At 46.1% G+C, this 19111-nt stretch overlaps 1 protein-coding gene across 3 annotated transcripts in view; it reads right to left on the bottom strand.

Moving 5' to 3' along the window:
• The window catches only part of DPYSL3 (dihydropyrimidinase like 3), a 101593-nt gene that overhangs the window by 45872 nt on the left and 36610 nt on the right, over positions 1-19111 (bottom strand). Inside the window, exon 1 of one of the 3 annotated variants that reach the window (XM_040976025.1) lies at positions 7794-7973. The exons of the other annotated variants lie outside the window; for them this stretch is intronic. Within the exon in view, the coding sequence (XP_040831959.1) occupies positions 7794-7832 (39 nt within the window). The 5' untranslated portion in view covers positions 7833-7973. Of the gene's footprint in view, positions 1-7793; positions 7974-19111 lie in introns of those variants that run through there. 3 annotated transcript variants of the gene reach the window in all.

Raw genomic sequence — 19111 nt, 5'->3', positions numbered from 1 at the left:
CTTAGCCATTGAAAAAACAGTAAAATGCTTTTATTAAGCCCAATTGTGCGTGTGTGTGTGTGTGTGTTGTAAAACACCATTAACATACACATAGTATTTCAAATGCTGTCAAAACAAGGGTTTTAGGTTCCAGGAATGTACTTTAATTCTCTCATTTTCCTTTCTCTTAGAGTTGCTCCCTTTAAAAGAAACTAAAAACTTTTTCATGGAGACCCACCAAGGCCACAATCTGTACCATTTCTACCCAGACAAGAGCGTGATGAAATCTGCTCTAACTGACTGTACCCCTCAAAAAAAACAACAGCTCCAGCAGCAGGCATCCAGCTTAGTGGCTGAAGATGCACACTACATCAGTGTACCTGGATTCAAGTGGTGGGTCAGGCTCTGGGCTCCCACTTCCTGCCAATGCTGATCCTACAGGCAGCAGTGATGGCTCAGACAATGGGACCTTGCCACCCACAGGGCAGACCTGAATGGAGTGACTGGCTTCCAGTTGGCCCTAATCCTATCTCAGCCATTATGGGCATTTGAAGTGAAAATTGGAAAGTAGGAGTTGGATTTTTTTTCCTGTCTCTTTGCCTCTTAAATAAATTTATAATTATTTTTTAAAAGAGAATAGAACAAAATACAAGTCCTGAGAAAGCTGACGAGTACAGCAGAGTGACACACTGAACATCTGAGAGAATACACACATCAGTATAAAACATTCCATCTAAATAGCCAGTCCTCAAAGGCAAACAAAGAGTTATGAGCTGCTCCCTAACCCCCATTCCTAGAACGCTGAATTTGCTGCACAAATGAAGACTGCCCTGTCTAATTGCCGCTAATAACTTTAATGACTGTGGTTTCTGTGCAGAGGCAGAAAGAAGCTTCTGTGAAGATCTACGTTGCATCCTGGTTCAAACAGTGAGAATGGTAATTTCCTCTGTTTGGAAGAAGACATAATCCTACATTCATCCTCTTAAACCATTTGCAGTAAAAGAACTGATGTGTCTGCTTGCAGGCAAACATGAAGGTCTCTGATATAAGCTCAGAACGAGCCCCAGATGCAGGGTGGCCAGAGAAGAAAGAAGTAGAAATGATAGATGAGCACCCTGGCACATTTGCCTAGGTCAGGTCCCGGAAAACAATAACTTCCTTGTTCTGCTAATGTACTGCCATGCTTCTCTTGGCCCAGGGATCCCAGTGTCTTAGAGACAGGCTTTTAAGTCCTAAAAATTAATGTTCTAAAAAGTTGCAAATGGATGAGAGGAAGATATACAAGAACAAATCTGCATACTTTCAGATCATCTCTCTCTCAAATAATTGTTAAATATGCCCAATCATTCAACAAATATTTACAGAGGGCCTTATATGTGCTAGCCAAAGTGCTGGAGATTCAGTGGTAACAAAACAAAGACCAGTTTTATCTTCATGGAATAGCCATAGCATTATTAGGCCTCAAGGGGTACATCGTTATTTCCGTTGGATGTCAGCCATCACCTGTAACACTGGCAGGAAGCGTTGACGAGAACTTGGTGAGCACACAGAGACATGGAGTTGTCTACTGTGTCTTTGCCTGGTTGTTTGAGTGGTCTAGGTTTAGGACAATTGCTGCTTCTGTGCCCTTATCAAACGTAGCCGCATCCAAAACAGCGACTGAATATGACAGCAAGTGAATCACGGTGTTACTTTAACTAATATCCACTTTCATCAGCACTAAAGCTTTGCTAAGGAAAAGACTGATCAATCAACATTATTCCATTTCTCTTCTGCACAACTATACACAAAACCCATTCTGTGGATGAGAACAAGGCTGGAGTTTTTAGGGTAAAAATCAATGTAACTCTCTTCTTCCCAACACAGATGTTGGCCGTTCCTGCTGCACTGTAGGCAGCATGTGCTGCTACATCCCCTTTCTTCCAGCTCTCTCTGCCTTGGAAGAACTGCTTAGAACAGGGTTCCAGGCACTCGCAGCCACTTTGGGGATCATCTAGTTCAACATCTTTATTGTACTGATGTGAGTATGAGAGGGATCATAACAGCTTGCCCAGGATCTCGAGTAAATAAATGAGAGGTAAGGACAGGCCTGAACCACAACACGTTGGTGCTCCCTCCAGGGTTCTCTCCCTCACACTGCATGATAAAACACATGCAAGCTCCTTTGGCGTATTCACCAGAAGAACTCCTTTCTTTAAGAATCGTGCGTCAATTGATCCTTAGAGCTCCTGTCCAACACTTCCACAGGCAAGGGAGCAATGTGTCCTCAAATTTCAGCTGTGCAAACAATTTTCCCATCTGACTTAGGGTACTGGGTGTGTCCTGTAAACGCTTCTCTGCTTGGCTGACTGTTAAGAAGGGGCCTGGCACCTAGTTTCTGGGAAAGGGGTGTGGACAGAGTCAGAAATGGTGGTGGACCCAAATCTAAACTTAAGGCAGAAGAACAGCTTCTAGTTTTCTGCCCTGCATTCACACATTCTGGACAGAAGCCAGAAAAGTTAACTCAAGCGGCTGGCAGGAGCAATGCATGACTAACTGCTAGCAGGACATACACTCAGTTGTCCAGCAGGGGTATGGGAGGTTTGGCCAGACCACCCCCACTCCTTGTGAGCAATGACCACATGTGTGAACTAAGAAGTGTGGACAGCTGAAGAGGACAGGCCCCTGCACACATAAATCTGTGCATCCCAGAATCTGGCTTGATTAGCTGTCAAGTACTTTATTCTTTCTGAGCCTTTGGTTCTTCAGTCAAGTCACTTACGCCCCCAAACCTCTCTCCAAAAGGTAAAATGGTGATTCATTACAGCAAGAGGGTGGGTATTTGGTGCAATGGTTAAGGCACTGCTTGGGATGCCCATAACCCCTGCTGGAGTTCCATCCACTCACTTTTCACACATATTCCTGCTAAAATGTACACCCAGGGAGTGGCAGGTGACAGCCCAAGGACTTAGGCTTCTCCCATCCAAATGGGAGACTCACACTGAGTTCTGGGTTCCTGATTTCATTCTGATTTAGTCCTGGGTGCTGTGGGTATTTGGGGGTAAACAAGAGGATGGCAGATTGATTCTGTCTCTCTCTTCCATTTCAATTAAAACAAACATAAACGTAAAGCTAAAAACTAATAGATTCAATAACCATAGCCTTAAGAGTTAAGATAATCCGCGTAGCTTGTGTTGAAGTACTGAAAACATTGAGCTATTATTCATGACTGCTCCACTCTAACAGTTCTTATCTTTCTTAACTCTGGCATCCCTATAGACCAATTAACAAAAGAACTTTTCCTCCAGAGAAATAGTTTACATACTCACATGGGGACTGGGACCCAAAAGAATCCCACTGAGGGACTGACTGTATTCTAACTAATCTGTTTTCCGGTAGAGGAGTCTATTTCCATACACGAAATCAGAATTTGACTTGAGAGAGAGGGGGAGAGAGGGGGAGATAGATAGAGAGAGAGAGAGAGAGAGAGAGAGAGAGAGAGAGAGAGAAAGAGAAGCGTCAAAAAAAATCAGGGGAGAATGTTCTTCTCGGTCCAGGGTCTTTCTTACTTGTTTCCCATTGGCTCACTGGAAGGAAACAAGTGAGATTCACCTAAAGCCCATGCCTAAATGTTTGATTTTTTTTTTTCTGATGTCTTTGACTTTGGAATGTCCCTTCTGAGATGCCTTCTATCAATAGGGCTGGTTTGGGGTGACTCCCCTTTCTATGGTCTCTCAAATTCCAACCTTCCACCTCCTAACATTTCCCCTCTGAAGTGACTGCTATTGAAACAAGTGGTATGCATAGCCCTGCCCTGTTCTCCTCCCCAGATCCTAGCATACTTCTAGACCACCTGATCTGTTGCCAAAGCCATTGTGTCTTCCATTCACAAGATCCCTTCACCTTCCCAGATAGAGACAACAACTTCTCATGGTACCCATAATGTTCGCATCCCATCCTTTCACCTGAGATCCCAGGGCTCTGACTAACATGCCCAGGACTGAACTGTCTAAGTTGTATTCCTGAAGATGCATCTTCAGCAATTCCCAAACACGTCAGATAACCCAACCTTAAATGCATCAGAAATGCATCCTCTGCAAGACGCTATTTACAGAAACCCAACTGGTGGTTCTCTGCAATGTGACTCCTAAAGAGAATTCTGGAACTCTTTCGCCACAACTTTCACAGCTTGCGCGTGCCTCGGGGAGGCAGCAGCTATGCCAGGGCAGCTTTGGCTTTGAGTTGGGTAAGATCTGGGTTTAACCTCCAGCTCTGCTCCAAGATTCTCACTGTGAGTCTGACATTGCCGGCCAGTGTTTGAATTTAATGAACTGTGAAATCCTGTGTGTCAGGACTATAATAGGAAAAGACAGGCCACACACCAGAATCTGAGTGTCAGGTCACTGCCCACTCCTGCGGCCACCTTCAGGTTTTAGCTAACATCAACAAGAAAGCAAGCATTGTAACTATCAAAGCTTTCTACCTTCAACACCAATCATGGTCACAACCATTCCAAAAACCATGCTTGCATCTGCTTGCTCTAAAAGGGAAGAGGAATCACTTTATGAGGTTTATTGACAGGAGCAGGGGAAAAAAATCTTGCCTCACAGGTCCTACAAAGAGTGGAGGCCATCTCTAACACCAGGGTCTGCCAAGGCCAACAGTGACAACAAGAGCAGAGGCTGGGGGACAAGCAGCAGGCACCATGACTCCGTTAGGAGTGTAGTTGTGAGCTCTGCCTCTAACACTGCATCTCAGACCTCAGAAACAAGCACAACTGACTTAATCTATAAACAGGGATCATCCTTGCATCTCTCTGGCAAGGAGTCAAGGATTAAATGAGACAAGGCATGTCAAACATGTAGCATAATAACACGATGCACAATCAACATTCAACAGGTATGAGCTATTATGACCAGGGATTCATTCATTCATTTAACTGATATTACTGGGTATGTGTATGCCAGGAGCAGATGCCGTGGCCTCTGCTCATCGGCTGACCCATCCGGAGCAGCCAGCTTCTGATGTTTAAAGCAGGCTGTAGTGTCAAGGTAACACAGGTGGATTCACAAGATGACCTGAGTAGGAATAATGACAGGTCGATTCTCAGAACCAGCAGAGAACCCAAAACAGGTGGGGTGCCAGGGTGGCATGGGTAAGGTGTCGCCAAAAACCTACTCTGGCCCCAAAACAGTGGCAGAGGCTGGTGCCTAGGGAGGGAAAGGGTACAAGGCCATGAAAGACTGCCCCCGTCAGTCACCAGATTATAGTGACACTTCAGCTATTGGGTGGGGCAGCCTTCACAGAAAGAAACCGGGAGAAGGCAGAGGGGCTTAAATTCAAACTCCCTAACAATACCATTTAAAGACGCACTAGAATTTTGACAGTAGGGGATATACATTATATTTACATTGTCAACAGTATTTTCTGTACCCATCTTCCTGTGTCCTTTCACATTTTCAACTATATTTAGGGATAGTTCAACAACCTGTAAGGATGCAGATGCTCCAAAATACTGTATTCTAAAATGGAATCTTCATTCATAACAATTTACAACCCATGAGAAAAATCTGCACATGAATTCCTTATCCCCAAAGACCAACATCCCCTCCTGCCGTGCCTCCTGGCTTTTGACAATAAATGCAAGACAGCCTGGTTGGAAGAAATCTGCAATCACTACCCACTCCTGTGACATCTGCTGGAACCCCGGCCTCCCGCTTGGCGGCTGAGGCGGCACTGCAGCACCACGCCCCATGCACCGAGAGAAAGGATGGAAGCCACGCTGAAAATGAAGGCTGTGCCCCAGGGGGGATCACCTGAACAAAGGGGTTCCTCCTGTGAACCCTGAGACCACAGCACAAGCACCCTAACTGGGCTCCCAAAGCATGTTGCCAAGGCTAAATTTCCCTATGTTTCCTTAAAGTTGGGTTCAATGAAATTTAGAAGAATGGGTGTGGTCCTCAATGCATGGCACAGGCTGAAACCGCAAGAAGCATCCTTGCAGCCTAAGCATGAGTGGGGAGGGATGTCAGTGCTGTTTATCCCCACAAAAGCATTGAGCAGATGCATCCTGGAGTCAGGAGCAAGTGGCTTGTATAGGCATGTAGTAACCCAGGAGCTGGGCTTCATTCTCCCGGGTCAGGGCAATAAGTGTCAAACTGAGCTTTTGTCCCGCTTGCCCTTTTCTTTCTTTCTTCTTCTTTTTCTATTTATTTAGTGATACCTTCCACAGCTTTTTGCATGGAAAATTTGCACCGGAAATACACCATACATTGTAAAAGTCCAGCAAACCTTCTCTGATGATGTGAAGCGAGTGGTATCAGCTAGTGATAGGTAAGGACCAGTTTAAATTCTCAAAGCTTTTATACCTGCCCTCACAGTTCCCCCTCCAAAAACATTCCTAGCAATCGCAACTCTGTCTCTTAAGGAGCATTTGTTACCCTGGAGAAGCTGGACAGCTGGTAGGGGTCAGGCACATTCACATGGAATGCTCAGGTACATGAAAAAGGTGTGATGCTGCAACAAGAAAACACTTGACAATGAAGTGCACGGGCGGCAAGAGCCAGCAGAAGGTCCTCTGGGCAACTGCAAATGCCTAGGATGTGCCAGGCATAAGGAACAAGTGCAAACAGACCGATGCCCACAGTAAAACCTGCAGGTCCTAGTAAGGTGGCAGGTAACACTTTGTCCTGGGGCAACTGCAGAGCTTCCCAGAGCCAGCTGATCCTTTCCTTTGTTCGCCTTGCAAAGATGGAGTAGCCACCCATTCCCACACTACACACACACACACCCTACTCTCCACAGACAAAGCATAATTGTCATGACTGTGCAGCTAGACTAACAATTTGGACTTTTTTTTTTTAATATCCACTCCAGCCTGTACCGAATCGCTACAATTTGCAGAGCATCCCTTCAGTACATTACCGAGGGACGCCAGACTGAGGCGGGATACCTTGCCTGGGTGAATGCCTTGCTGGACGCGGGGCAGAGGAGGCTTCTGGAGCCGGTAAAGGCAGGGTCTCTCTCTGCCCGGCCACAGGAGCACGCCCTGTCCTCCTGGCACTGCCAGCCATGCAGGGCTGGGTCTCCAACACAATGCCAGGGGGCGTGGGGTGCACACAGCTTGTGCCTCTGACCGCAAACAAAATTCCGGATTTAAAAACTCAGTCTTGGAATGAGAGAGAGAAATGACACGGAGAATGTTGGGGGTAGGGGGATAGAGGGACTTGATCGTTCCAATTCCCGTTGCAGCCACGTTAGGTGTCCAGTCCCAGTGAATGCAGGCAAGGTGCGGATGCGGTGGAGACTCGGGGTGAGGACGGGAGATTCATGCACTCCATCACACCGTCCCGGTGCGAGGGACAGAGCCACGGGGCCCGGGCAAGGAGAGGGGCGCGGTCGGGCAGACAAGCACCCCGGGGAAAGGTGTCACCTAGTCACTCCCTGTGGCCGAAAGGATCCTTGGGGAAAAAAAAAAAAAGGCACACCTCCGCCTAGGCAGCGCCCGCCGACACCCGGACAGGGCAGGGGAATTCAGCCGGGGCGCGCTAACGGAGCTGCCGGCGGTGGGAAAGGACAAACCATCCCAAATTCTCGGCGCCATGGTCTGGGTTTCTTCTTTGTTTTCTTTCGCCCAAGCCCCAGGGTCATTCGGTTTGGGTGGCGCCCGGCGCGCCGGCGAAAATGACCACTGTTCCCCCTATTTTGCCGAGACGGCGGGTCCCCAGCCTTTCCGGGGGACTCAGCCAGGGAAGTCCGGAGGGATCCGTGCGGTCCGCGTCCGCAGCGCGGCGTGGCGGGTAGCAAGGGAGGGCAGCGGCGGCGCCGGGACTCACCGTGATCCGCGGGATGTTCTTCTTGCCTTGGTAGGACATGGTGGCGGCGGCGGCTGCAGCTGCGGCGGCGGCCTCCCTGCCTGCTTCTCGTGCGCCCGCCCGCTCGCGCGCTGCGTCCTCGGCGCACGGAGCCGGAGATCAGGTGGAGCGAGTGGTGCGCTGGCCGCGGCCGCCGCCTCCCCGCGCCTCCGCCCCCCTGGCGGCCTGCGCCGCGGCTGCCAGACAATAGTAAATCTCCGCCGTGCCCTCCTCGCCCCCGCCCGCCAGCCTTCACGCCCAGCTCCGGGCTGCGGGGTGGTTTTTCTCTTGCTGTGCCAGCTGGGACCCCGTCAGACAAGAATGGCTGATCGGCGGCTCCTCCCCTCGTTCTTATTCCTATTGATTTTCCTCTTTGCATCGGCCTCACCCACTTTGCCTTTTTCTTGCCTTTCTCAAGGCAGACGGGCGAGGCCCGCGCGGCCAGCCTGCTCCAGAGCCACCAGAGGGCGCGAGGAGGCTCCTCGGGGCGGGGACGCTGCGGCTCCGGGGCTGGGCGCGGACCCGCGTCGCGCTCCCGGCCTCCAGGACCACAGTCCACCCGCCGGCGCCTCCGACTGGTTCCCCGCCCGCTGTCCCACCCACTGCACCCAGGTTTTAGAAAGGAGAGGACTCGGGACTTGTCTCCGGGAGCCCGCTGTGCTCCACCACGGCGCGGGCCGAAAGCCGAGGTCTCCGCCTTTGTTAAGGCCGAAGGCGGTGTGGGTGGTGTAAGCCTTGCTACTCGGACCACCGGCACCCCGACCCGCCTCCTCGGCGTCCCCCCATCGTGAAAAGATCTGTTAGAAACTGTCAAGCCGTCATTGGCTTTTCAAGGGCTGCCAAGGGCATGGTATCAGTGAGCATGATTGTATTTTTACAATATTCTCCAAGTAGTATTGTGCAAGGAAACTCCACCAGTCAGAATCAGAGAACGCGCATTTGCACTGAATAAAACAGAGAGCACCTGTGGTGGAGGGCGCGTTAATGTGCAGCCGTGGCTTTTTTTTTTTTTTTTTTTTTTTTTTTGTGGCACTGCAGTAGCCCCGTCTGCTTCGACCGCCTGTGCTACTCAGAATCCTGGGTTTAGTTTACACTAGACTGATAGACAAAGGTCTACAGACAAATGTCTTATAGACATTTGCAAGAACAAACACGTGGCTTTTCAACCCTGAAATACGCAGTCCTTCAAGGCACCTGTGCAAAGCAAACAGACAAGAGAAACCAACTTGGAGAGCGCAGTGTGGGTGGAGTCAAGGTGGTGGTGGTGGTTGGTGTTAGGATTTCTGAAAAACAATCCCAAACGCACCATTTAAATAACAAAGAAATGCCTTGCTGTGCAAAATTCATAAGTTCCCTTTAATTCCCTGCCATCTGCACTCCCCAGTTGTCAATCCTAATGCCCCAAGAAATAGAATTCTGTATCTGCCACTAGGAATGCCCGAGTCCGCTAGGATTCTGTAAGGCAGTGCTCTGACCACACTTGTGGACATCTTATCATTAACTTGGAGGCTCACTTGCAGTAGAGCTATATGAGGCATGCGTGGAGGAGGGTACGTTGTACTCCAGGGTGGCCTTTCCATAAGCTGCCTGGCCACTTGAAGGGCACACTGACAGTCACACCCCCGCCCCCTACACACACACACACACACACACACACACACACACACCAACACTCCCCTGCATAGGCAGAATGAATGCAGCCATCACTGTCAAGGGCAGTCTCCGTTTCTGTGATGCTAAGGCAAGGAGCAGAAATGCCAAGAAAAGGTCACCTCCCTGTTGTCTTTTTGCAAAGCATGGGGAAAAGAAAGACTGTGCCAAAAGGCACACCTGAAACATCTTCGCTTTCTTCTTCAAGTATAGAACTGAGACTTGTCGCCAGGCCTTGTGAAATTACAAAGCATTGGGGGGATTAGCATGCAAATGAGCAGGATTATATTTAGAAGAGTAAAAGGAGAATGAACTACAAACCCTGAAAAATGTAACATTTCCGTGGATATTGCTTTCCCAAACTTGCTGAAAGAATCTTGCAGATTTAGAAAGCAGAAATGTGTAACATTTACAATGCTAAAGAAATGCCACTGCCTTTTTTTAACGCCATGGATTTTTTTTTCTATCTTACATCAAGTTATCTCCTCTAACTGCTACTATAACCCACAACAGTCTTTTCTGAGTAGGTTTATTCCGTATTTTTGATCACTTGGTGATTGTGTGTTGTTTCAAATTACAAGACTTGGCGCAGCTTTTCTGTGGTCAAGTTTGCGTGCAAGAGATCAGGCAGGATAGGAACTGTGATGCTTTTCTCCAGATCTGACTGCCTTGACAAACCACGCACAGGAATGCGTGCTGGACAGTTGATCATTTCAAGCTGTTGTCATCATCAGAAATATACAACAAACACTATTATTTGGCTTTACTGCCTTCAATCATCTTTCACCTTCTAAAATTCAAGTGTCTCACATCAAATTGAAGGAAAAAGCCTTGCCAGGCCATGTCACGCTTCCTCTTATTCCAGGACTAAGAGGGGCGCCGGTGGACACTGCAGGCCTCTGTGTCTGGCCAGGAAGCAGGAGGAGGGGAAGCAGCGCCGCTTTTTGCCACAGTCCATTGACTCTGCATGGTTTTCCTTGGAAACTCAGCCCTGCGGGGTTCTGGGGAACCAGAGATGGGCAGCAGGAGACACAGAGACTTGACTGAGTTCCTGAGGAAACTTCACTTTGGCCCCCAAATCTGCCACTCCAGCTTCCGAATTGTGGTGATCAAGCCAAAGACTTGCCTTCCATGGCCCCAGCCTCGGATCTCTTCTCTCATCTGCCAGCCTTCTCCCTGTGTCAAGCCACTGTCAGCTGTCACCTGATTACAGCAGTCAGCTCCAACCTGGGCTTTTCTTCACCTTGTCTCCTTCCTTTATTCCCGCAGTAGTCACACATTGCTTATCCTCTGCTCACCACGTGTCTAAGTGCCAGTGTGACAGAGGCCAACAGTAATCATGAATGCCCCTTCTCAGGAATTTACTTTATATCCTTAAGCAAGAGTCCTACTCATTACTTGGCAGTCAGCTTCCCAACTTTATTTCCACGGTACTTTTTGTCATACGATACATTAATTTATTACTGGATGTGATGTTTTTGTTTTCCCCTAGCTAGTATGTAAGCCCTCTGAGGGCAAGAATATGTCTGCTTTATTCACTTAGTGCCTGAAATAGAGCTTCAGCCACAGAAATTGTTTCATAATTATTAGCTGAGTGAATCTGACCAAATTAAAAAAAAATTATGTCTAAAGAAATACTAAACAGGTGGAGTAAGAGCTTTCCTGTAACTAAAGAACATACATCAGAGTCTGAATTTTAAAGTGTCTACTTTGGCATCTCTGTGACTTACTATAGTTTCCCAAGTCTATATTTCAGAACAGGTGAATTTAAGATGATGAAGAAACACTTTGCTAACCTAATCCAGTCTGGAGATTCCACAGCACGTGGGCCCAGGAGCGGCTTGGTGGAACGGCCAAGCAATGATTAGACAGGGCACTGCCCTCAAAGCATGTGGGGAACATTGGGCTTTGTAATTACAGAACTTCTTTAAATTATGATCATTGAGGCTGAGTTGCAAAGGAGAAGCATGAGCTAGGATCCAAACCCAAATGGTGTATTGTTTTAAGGCACCGGACTTGAGAGTGAAAGGGACCTTGTCCGTGTTCCAACACACTCACTGTCTGCTTTGATTTCTGCTTCAACTTCCTGAACCTCGGTTTCTTCATGTCGAAAGTGAGTGAGTGCTTAACTGCCTCATAGCATTTTGTGATGAATTATTAATCCACTCAACTAACAGTTGTTAAGATCCTGCTATGGGGCCCGGCGCGGTGGCACAGTGGTTAAGGTCCTCGCCTTGCACGCCCTGGATCCCATATGGGCGCCGGTTCTATCCTGGCAGCCCCGCTTCCCTTCCAGCTCCCTGCCTGTGGCCCGGGAAAGCAGTCGAGGACAGCCCAAAGCTTTGGGACCCTGCACCCGCGTGGGAGACCCGGAAGAGGCTCCTGGCTTCGGATCAGCATAGCATCGGCTGTTGCGCTCACTTGGGGAATGAATCATCAGACGGAAGATCTTCCTCTCTGTATCTCCTCTCTGTATATCCGCCTTTCCAATTTAAAAATATAATAATAAAAATAAATCTTAAAAAAAAAAAAGATCCTGCTATGAGCATCCAGACATTAGGGATATGAATATCTGAACAAACTGGAGAAATTCAAGGAAGTGAATAATACGAAAAAAAGAGTTAAAATCTATAGTATTGAAATTTTGGGAAGTGCACTGGTCATAGAGCCTCTGAACCTCACTTAAATGTATTCAGAAGGGGATGCAGTTTCAAATACAGTGGTTGCAGAAGGTCAGATGAGCTGAGAGCACCTTGAACCAAAAGTTAACACTGCGAGTAGCAAACAACAGCCAGATTTTTAGATGTACTGCAAGGCAAAACCAATAATACTTGCTGACAGATGTTCCCAGGATATAAGAAGAAGGATCGAGGATCACACTATTTTTTTTCTTCAACAACTCAATGAAAGAAAAGGTGTTGCTGGGGTTCAGAAAATGATATCCCAAAGACTGTTGCTTTGACATGCTGAGAATGAAGGTCCCGCCAGCCTCCCCTGGCTTCTGCCTTCACCCCACCCCAGGGAGAGGCTTGCTGCAAGGTTCCTCTATCTAAAGGAATGCATGATCCAAGTCTGGAAGTTGTCCACCATGATGAGCGCTTCAAAGCAACAACCTCAGACAAGACCATCAGGAATTGCGTGGACAGCAGCTGCTTGGGAGAGCTAAGGAATCAAGAGGAGACAGCTAAGAGAGAGCACCATGACATGGTGTTGGGGGTTCTGCAGGTCAGGAAACAAATGGACTTTGTGTAGAATGTGTTTCCTTTGCAGGGTCAAGGGAAATAAGAAGCAAGAATTTGCCAACAGATGGAAGTGCAGCTGAGATCATGAGGATCTCGACCCGAGCAGCTATAAAATGTAATCCTAATTTCCCCCTCACAGTGTTTTCTGCGGTTTGGTGTATGTGTGCTTTTGTGTGTTATTTATTCAAGCAGTCATTTCCAAGCACATTCTACTTGTGCTGTTCCTCTTCTAATCCAGGTTCCTGTAATGTACCTGAAAAGGCAGAAGAGTTAGGCCAAGTCCTTGGGGTTCTGCCTCCCATGTGGGAAAACAAGATCGAGCTGCAGGCTGCATTCTGTCCTAGATCTTGCTGTTGTGACTAGTTGGAAGGTGAACCAAAAAACAGAAAATTATTTTCTCCTGTCTCTTTCTGTTTCATTTTTCCTGTCTTTCCCCCTTTTCAAACAAATAGACCTTTTGTCCTTTTTTGTTTTTTTAAGATGCATAAGAAGTGGACTAGCCAGGACTTGAGCTGGGACCCATATGAAATGTCCTCACTCCAGGTGCATAACCTGCTATGCCACAGCAGTGACACCATAAATAAATCTTTTTAAAAATTAAAACAAAAATGCACAACTCTTCCAAAGGATTCTGTTGTCAGCAGAGCAGTAGCTAGCAAAGAAAGCAGAATTTAAGTCAAGAGAAATAGCAGCTTGGTTATATGCCAACAGTGCTGACTCAATAGAGAAAACTTAATGAGCAGGAGAAAAAATGAAGCAACTGCTACATGGAAGTCCTTGGACAGAGAACATAGGGGCTATCTGGTGTCCAGAGGGGCTTGCCCTGAGCTAGAATAAAGAACCGAACAGGATAGTAACACAGCCAGACAGCTGCATTGATCTCATGGAGGGTGTTGACTTCTGACATCTACTTTCTCTTCACTCTGCTAAGATACTGGAAATCAGAGGGGACAGGAGTTGGTATGAAATCGTTTTCCAGGAGATTAGAGGGACTCTGGAAATACCACTCAGAGTGGCCATGAATTTAAGGAAACAGAAGTAAGCATGGTATGCATGTTCCCCAGACCAAGTACTGTGTCACACTGGACAGGCGTGTAGGATCAAGGGTATGCAGTTTCACAAGGATTTTCCAGGTGAGTTCTGGGAAGAGACAAAGAGAAACCCAAGGGAGCCGGGCATGGAGCAGGAATCTAAACTGATTCAGAGCGAAGTGAGCACACAAGTGAGTAGGGGCGTAAAGAACAGTGAACACACTGAAGAATAAATGAGATTATTCATGTAAAGCTCTTAGCACAAAGTAAGTTAATTACATGGTAATAACTTCTACATTATGTTTAATGCTTTGATGATTATTTTCTAAACTTGTTTATGTCAGGAACAATGTCTTATTTATCTTTATATTCCCCAGCTATTTTCTAGTGCTTAGAATAGAGTAGAATAAATGAGGAAACAGCAGCTAACTGAACAGATCAAGGAAAAGTCCAGAATATTGGTGTTTTCTTTTTAATTTCCAAAATATCTAAAATAATTGCTTACTCATCTATACAGCTTTGACCATTATTTCCTACTTTTTAAAACCACATATATTTTTCTGTCTTGAAAGATATGTGTCAAAGGTGTGAAAGAAAGATTTATATTCTGGGACTTTGTGAAATATGCATTGTTAAATGATTGATAAATGCATATTAGCTAAATGATAAATATTTAACCTTAGAATGGTCATTTGGGTTCACTAATTTTAATTACCCACAGTTTAAACAAAGGAAATCTTAGTCTCATACTGCCAGTGGTCAGAATGAAAAAGTGGTTATTCACCTACTTATTGTTAGATGTTTACATATTAAAAAACAAAACTGGCAAACAACCTTATCTTTGATATGCATGTCATGAAAAAATATAGACACAACAAAATATTCCCATAGGTTGATTCCAAAATCAAATTTGTAACCACTTGAACAAAAGTATGCAAACCTTTTATTTCTCCCTAGATGGAATTTCTATTTCCTTTCTTCAGTCATTTATAAAAGTTTCTGACTTGCTTGAAAGAAAGCTCATTTTAAAATAATATATATTAGTTAATAATTATTTAATAATATATTAATATTATATATATATGCTAGAATTACTGGCTGAGTCTGGGAGCACAGGATACATTATGTTATGTTAAGGCAGGTGCTTGACCTAGTGGTTAAGATAATGATTATGAGGCTCCTGGCCCTGGATTCAGCTCTTACTGTCAGCTGCCAGAGGCCTACTAACACCCAGGAGTACTAGCCTCCCCCAGAGGCAGCAGGGACAGCTCAAGTGGTTGGGTTCGTGCCACCTACATGGGAGACCTGGAGTTCCTTGCTTCTGATTTTAGCCCTGGCCCAGTCCCCACTGCTGTGACCATTTGGACTCTCCATTCGTCTCTTGAAGTGCGTGTTGATCTGCATTTCTGCCTCAGCACAGGTGCCTCACTTATAGGTGGGGTTATATTCACACTATTAGAAAAAGTCCTATCAGCTTTTCCTTGCAGTAGTGAGAGAGATTATGGTCTGAGTGACTTGCTTGAACTTCAGAAAATGTCTCAAGGCTGATTTTCCAAATTTGCCTCTGTGAGTTCCTTTTCATCAACAAATCACAGATATCTCAGTTATGGATGCACATGGGGCTGGGAAAGAAAGCAGCTCAGTCAATTTCACTTTGATTTTTAATATCTAGGCACAGGTATGAGTATAAGCTTGTATATATTCAGTCCCCCCTAAAAGCAATTTCCTTACTACTGAAATCATTTTTTACCACGCCATTCAGCTGAAATCCTACTTAAAAAAAAAAACCATGAGGCTAGAAGTAGTTATTATTTTCGCAAAAAGACTTGAATTTGGAACATGACTAGAATTCACACTTGTATTTTGTATATTTATTGGTGTATGTAAAAATTCAGTAGAAACGGTTTCATTCCTCTTTCAGGCAGGGATAACATTAGGAAATGATTCACAAACTATCCCCTGAACAGAGGCAGGTGGCAACACTTAACTGTCAAAAGCCAGGGTGTGCAATTATCATGCTAAGTGCCAGCCTCACGATGGCAGCCAGGAAAACACAACCTCAGAGTTTCTGAGTTGCTTAATACATGGCTAATGTTCCTGGGAATCAAACAAATGGAAGACACCCAGAAATGTGTCATGGTAGACAGAATAATGCTTCCTCGCCCACCACCAATTGTCCATGTCTTAATCCTCAGAACCTCTGAAGCCCAGTGTAATCACAAGATTACTCATTAGGAGGAGATAGGAGAGTTAGAGAAAGAGAGAGAAAGGGAGAGAAAGAGAAGGGGAAATTTGTAATAAAGGATATCAGAATCACACCCAAGGATGTCAGGATGCAGTTTGTTAGCTAAGGGCTATGGACAGCTTCTGGAAGCTGGAACAGACAAATATGGCATTTAGCACAGTTCTTAGCTTGCAAATAAATGTGACCAAGTTGAGAAGAACAAATAGAATGCTCTAAACCTGACCCACAACTCACCCACCTTAGGACAAAAAAAAAAAAACTTTATCCCAAGAGAGTGGCAGAGACAAGCAGCATCTGAAGGATCCAAGGCTCGTAGTCCCCTGAATTCACTTGTCTGGATACTAGAAAAACTAGAAAAACCCCAGAGCATGACTTGAATTAAACAGCTGAAACCTCAGCCTGTGTAAGAATTTTCTAAAGCAGGCTGTCAAGGCTTCAAGTGCATTGTATAAAGCCACTGAACTAGCAAATAAGGGCTTTTACATCCAACAAGGGAGTTAAAAGCAATGTGCACACACCTGGGATAAACAGCAGTCCACACGAACAGCCTTCGTCACAGACTATGCCGATTAGCCTTCCCTGCATCATAACGTAGTCTGAAAAATCCAGAATTTCTGGATACCTTGCCTAGTATCCCAGTGGCATATTCTATTCATGACATCATGCAAATCAAACTAGATGACCAAAGAATGACTAGTACGTTTGCTGTGGTTTAAACAGGGTTTGGATCTCCAACTTCACATACATGGTTAACCTCAAAGTCTTATGTTAGCAGCTAATGGAATAATGGTCCATGCATTAAGCCTGGAACTTAATCCAATTATGGTATCAAAAGACAGGGCTGACTACAGGGAGACTCTGTTTATGGGTCATACTACTGCTATAGCAATGGGTCCATGAGTGAAGAGTGAAATACTAGAGACTAATGAGGAAAAACCAAAGTTCACCCCCCAATGCCAGTCCTGAAACTAGTGCCAATAAGTGTCCATTATGCCAGCAACATATGCCATATGACACACCCAACAAAGATACAGCCACTTGGAAACAAGTTCAACATCCTGGACCCCTTCTCTGCCCCCACAGGCAAGGGGATTCCATTTTCAGAAGGGAATATATTCTAGGCATTCACTTTTCCTGTTTCGCACCTAGTATCAGCAAACCCAGTGTCTGGGGACTGGAAGAGTGTTCAGTGCACTGGCATGGAATCTCACAGAGCACCACATCCGACCAAGAGGCCCACTTAATAATAGATGCTACACAAAGAAGACCATATGACCATGGGATCCACAAGTTACATCAAAGACCATACTGCCCAGAAGCTAAGAATGGGGGACTAGCCCCATGAGGGCACAACGGAAGCACTAATTCAAAATTGCTTCTGTGTGACATGGGGCACCAACCTCCAGGATGTTGTGTACATTTTAAATCAATCCCTTTACATGGTTCTGGCTCCTGGGAGGAAGAATACATGGAAATAAGAACTAAGGAACTAAGGGGAAGACATAGGAATAAGTGACTCCTTTAACCTTCACTGTCATGGTCCCAAGTGGGTAATACATGCTTCTGATCCCTGAAATTCTAGATTATTTAGTGCTTCCACCAGGGGGCAGAGAAGAGTCTGATCAAACTATAAGTTCTAGAGGCTATCAGGGTACTTTTGGTGATTAGTGTTCACAATCTAAACAGACATGGAGAGTCAGCATCCACACTGGAGGAGCTCAAGGAGGAGACCACCTTGTGGTCTACATGGGTTCCGTCAGGTACTACCTTGCCCAACTTAGAAACATGGACAAGGACATCATTCATCATGTACCTGAGTCTGGAAAGGGAATGGTGACCAGGGGCTCCAAACTCCTTCCATTAAAACGGGTAATACAGGTCAACCACTTAGACTGCCAGAGCTGATGAAAGTGAGGGAACTACAGAATGATTTTAGGAGGACAGTGATGAGTATTATCATAGTCTGAAAGCCAGCTGCAGAGCTGAGGCTCCTAAGAGAAGAGGCACTCCATACTGTGGACATGCTGCTCTCTGGCCTTGCATCAGAAGTGACCCTGAGCAGTGTGAAGAACAGTTTGTAGCTGGGCCCCTCTTCAAGACTGAAGGGCCTATTCTCCAAGGAGGTCCCAGCCCTTCATCATCTTCCCTTCCTGAATAATCCCCTGATCTCAGGCATCCCCAGCAACATGACCTGGGAAAGCCTGATCCTATCGCCGGTTCAGGTGAACACATAAAAGCATCTAAGGGTAACAAGTCTAAGGGGGCTATCCCCATGTGCGAAGACCACATCACAGTTGAGCCTGTCCCAGTACCAAGGCTTCCCTTTCCTTTCCCTTCAACAGATACTGAGCACATACATACTCACTAATACCCTTCCTGCATCCAGTTCTTCTCAGAATCTGCTTCCCAGCCAATCCAACCAGCAACAGTAAAACTGACGCTAATTATTTACTTGGGGAGGTATTCTATTTAGTTCACATTTTAAAACTTGTAGAAATTCGGTTTCTTTACCAGTTAGAGAACCTGGCAATTCTAAGCTTGTAAGACACACACTTATACTCGGCTGGAATCAAATACCAGCTGCCTTCTGACAGAACACATATGCAGCAATGGGCTATAACGTTTGCCGTGTATTCTTTCTTGATCTTGGATTTGCCCCCATTTATTTATTACATCTGTCTGGCTTAAGGACACTTGGATTTCATCCTGTTTGGAGACTGAGTTATTAGATATTTGGAGAGTAGGTACTCTGTATCTGAAACAGAAGAGTCCTATTCCAAAGCAGGTGTCGGTGCCTGCTCAGTACTGAGAGGACAGTGAGTTCTTGCCAGCACATTCCCCCTTTCCAAGCCTACTCCCACCTCACTCACCCTGACCCCTGAACCACAAGAGGGAATCTCTGGACGACCAGGCCCTCTGTAAAAAGCCTGCCTGAGAACATGCACTGGGGAGCCCCTGGATCCAACTTTACTGAAGTGCAATCCATTTCACCTTGGGTGAATGGAAACACATGTGGGTGGATTAGCTGTTTGCCAGTACTGTGCAACAACTCACGCCCAGATGAAGTCTATGAGACACTCCGGGAGGCCAGGATAGCCAGCCAACCCCCAAATGCAAGGCTGTAACAACGAG

The sequence above is a fragment of the Ochotona curzoniae genome, unplaced genomic scaffold (assembly GCF_017591425.1).
Source record: "Ochotona curzoniae isolate NIBS_2020 unplaced genomic scaffold, NIBS_Ocur_1.0 contig_1, whole genome shotgun sequence".
Classification (NCBI taxonomy): Eukaryota; Metazoa; Chordata; class Mammalia; order Lagomorpha; family Ochotonidae; genus Ochotona; species Ochotona curzoniae.
Note: the sequence above shows the minus strand (reverse complement) of the source record. Positions and strands in the feature narration are given on the sequence as shown.